The following is a 3,182-nucleotide window of genomic DNA, read 5'->3' on the forward strand; positions in this document are numbered from 1 at the left end:
CCTCATGCCGTACCTGGGTGGAACACTGGGCATTGCCATCCGTCGAGGAGAAATACCAGGACTCAGGGAATTCCTCTTACAAATACGTCCTGACCTACACCACAACAACAGCTATGGAAATGATGTGGTGAGAGTTTAACCTCACAATCTGATATTTACAAGAATGATATATTATCAGAGTTTGAAATACACAGTTTTGAATATGTTTCAGGTAAACCAGTTTTGGGAATTCACATTTCAGTGTAGATTTGCTCCACCTCCAGCAGGTTGGGTGGAAGCTGGAGGAGCATTATGCACTGGACATGAAGATCTAGAAAATGTGAAGACTGAGTTTTTGGACACTTTAAATCTAAGACCAGAGTACAATGTGTATAAGGCTGTGTATGCCCTGGCATATGCCATTAATGACATGCTGCAGTGTGAGCCAGGGAGAGGGCCTTTCAGCGGGAACAGCTGTGGTAATTTACAAAGACTGGAGCCATGGCAGGTGAGATATCAATTTACACTCCACCTGTTTATCACCTAAATCCTGTGCTTATGCTATTTCTTGCACACTATCATTTGGCGTATAAGACAAAGTACAAAGCTTTGAGATTATCAATTGTACAATGCTAGATAGATCGCTGACAGGATTTTCACTACTTCTGGGTGATAGCTGTGACTAGTATTATCAGGTCAGAGAGATCTCCATCAACATGTTATATGGCATTTTAGGTAATGGGACATTATTAGAAAAACAAATGAACACCTCATGTGTTCATAAGTGTAATACGTAGTTTGATTATTGAATATTAGGCCCTGCTGAGTTCACCATGGTCAATAACAATAGAATTCTGTTTTATCATCTATCCTCTGGTTTTTCCTTTATCTCTTGTTTTGATTTACATAGCTTCTATATTACTTGGAAAAGGTCAACTTCACCACACCATTTGGTGATCAAGTGTCATTTGATGAGAATGGTGATGTCTTACCAATCTATGATATCATGAACTGGCTGTGGCTCCCTGATGGAAGAATTAAAGTTCAGAATGTGGGTGAGGTTAAGACATCAGCCTTAAAAGGTGAAGAACTCACACTTGATGAAGATAAAATCTTCTGGAACTTTGAATCCAAAGAGGTTATTTCTGCTTTTTTAGACTACTATTTTTTGAGTGCCAGTGGTGTGCCATCAGGACAGGCAAGGCAAGCAGTGCTTGACCAGTTAAAGCTAAAAGTAGACAGAAGGATACCAAAGTTGAAGCACTAATTCTCCGTACATCTCAGAACAGCTTTCTGTCCCATAAAGGATTTTATTTGCCTATTTGCATTCATCTTTTAATTTATTGTTGTCTTGTGGCCAATGTAGGCTAGTTTCTCTGGAAGCTAGGCTTACTACCAGCGGATGCATCTATCATTTCTCTCATTTTCATGGGCATGGTCATGTCTTTTGACAAAGGCTGGTGTTGGTCAGGCACAGGAGGGAGCAGCATTCTTTTAGATCTTTGCACATGTGCATTGTGAATAATCCTGGGACCTTCGATAGGTCACTAGATATCCCTAATAACAGAGAAGGGTGCTGGTCAAGCTGCCCTTGACTCAGTCTCCCCTTTATTGACATCAGTTTTATGATATTACCTGCATTATTATACGTGTGCAGATGCATGTGGAAAATGCACTTAGACACTAGAGAATTGCTTGAACAATCTTTTCTTCCTAAGCTTTCAGATGTATCAACAAATGTAAATTGTCTCACTATTTACCTTGGTCAACGTGTGATGAGGTAGAGTTAGGGTTGAGGCATATTGAGGCAGAAAAATACAGTATTTTGCATTGTCACTGGAATGTGTCACTGTCAGTAAATGGTAAATATTTAGAAGATTACGATAGAAGTGATTTTTTTTTTTTATATCTTTCTTACATATTGCGGATGATGATGTGTTAACTATCAAAGGAAGTTCAGACGAGTAATTCTAATACTTCTGTAGCCAGGAAGTACAGACAGCACAAAATCATGAGGCTGCTTGCCAATCTGTAAAAGTCACTGCACACCACTGCTTTTGATCCATGGATAACTCATTATAGCAGTGTTTAGTAAAGTAGAATAAGAGATATTTATGTTTCTCCCTACAGCCCCCCCGGTCAGTGTGCAGTGAGAGCTGTCCTCCTGGTACCCGCATGGCCAGAAAGAAGGGGGAACCTGAGTGTTGTTTTGACTGCATCCCTTGTTCTGAGGGAAAGATCAGCAATAAGACTGGTGAGTGTTCAATTTTAAACACAACAGTTTGGAAAGAAAGTATGAACATGTATCTCAACTCTTATTTTCATAGATTCCATGGAGTGCACAAGTTGTCCAAAGGATTTCTGGTCCAGCCCCCAGCGTGACCATTGTCTTCCTAAAAAAATTGACTTCCTCTCCTACCATGAGCCTCTGGGAATCTGCTTGACGGTCACCTCATTGCTGGGAACTTTTGTCTGTGCTGTAGTCTTAGGGATCTTTATCTATCATCACAGAACACCTATAGTACGTGCTAACAATTCTGAACTCAGTTTCCAGTTGTTGTTCTCACTTAAACTATGTTTCCTTTGTTCACTGCTGTTTATTGGCCATCCCAGACATTGGACATGCCAGCTGAGACATGCAGCATTTGGGATTAGCTTTGTGCTTTGTGTCTCATGCATCCTGGTGAAAACCATGGTGGTTCTGGCTGTGTTCAAGGCCTCTAAGCCAGGAGGTGAAGCCAGTCTGAAGTGGTTTGGTGCTGTGCAGCAGAGAGGGACAGTTCTGGTTCTTACTTCTGTTCAAGCAGCAATCTGTACTGCCTGGCTTGTCTCTGCTTCACCAGCACCTCATAAAAACACCCAATACCACAATGACAAGATAGTTTATGAGTGTGTAGTTGGGTCAACAATTGGTTTTGCAGTGTTACTTGGCTATATAGGATTACTTGCAGTCCTCAGCTTCCTGTTAGCTTTTCTGGCAAGGAATCTTCCAGACAACTTTAATGAAGCCAAACTCATCACTTTCAGCATGCTGATCTTCTGTGCTGTGTGGGTGGCCTTTGTCCCTGCTTATATCAGCTCACCAGGCAAATATGCAGATGCAGTGGAGGTATTTGCCATCCTGGCCTCTAGTTTTGGCCTCTTGGTGGCGCTGTTTGGACCCAAATGTTACATAATCCTCCTGAGACCAGAGAGAAACACAA

General features: G+C 41.5%; 1 protein-coding gene across 1 annotated transcript; it reads left to right on the forward strand.

Annotated features, from left to right (window-relative positions):
• Positions 1–4: 4 nt before the first annotated feature.
• Positions 5–3,178, forward strand: LOC111649357 (extracellular calcium-sensing receptor-like; the record flags this gene model as incomplete). The annotated part of the gene is made up of 5 exons (XM_023399126.2): positions 5–127; positions 212–487; positions 890–1,117; positions 2,110–2,233; positions 2,307–3,178. Coding segments are annotated over exons 1-5 (1,623 nt in total), but the record flags the coding sequence as incomplete, so codon positions are not given.
• Between the last annotated feature and the right edge of the window lie 4 nt (positions 3,179–3,182).

The sequence above is a fragment of the Seriola lalandi genome, unplaced genomic scaffold (genome assembly GCF_002814215.2).
Source record: "Seriola lalandi dorsalis isolate HSWRI2012SDOR001 ecotype SW California unplaced genomic scaffold, Sedor1 jcf7180002050502, whole genome shotgun sequence".
Taxonomy (NCBI): Eukaryota; Metazoa; Chordata; class Actinopteri; order Carangiformes; family Carangidae; genus Seriola; species Seriola lalandi.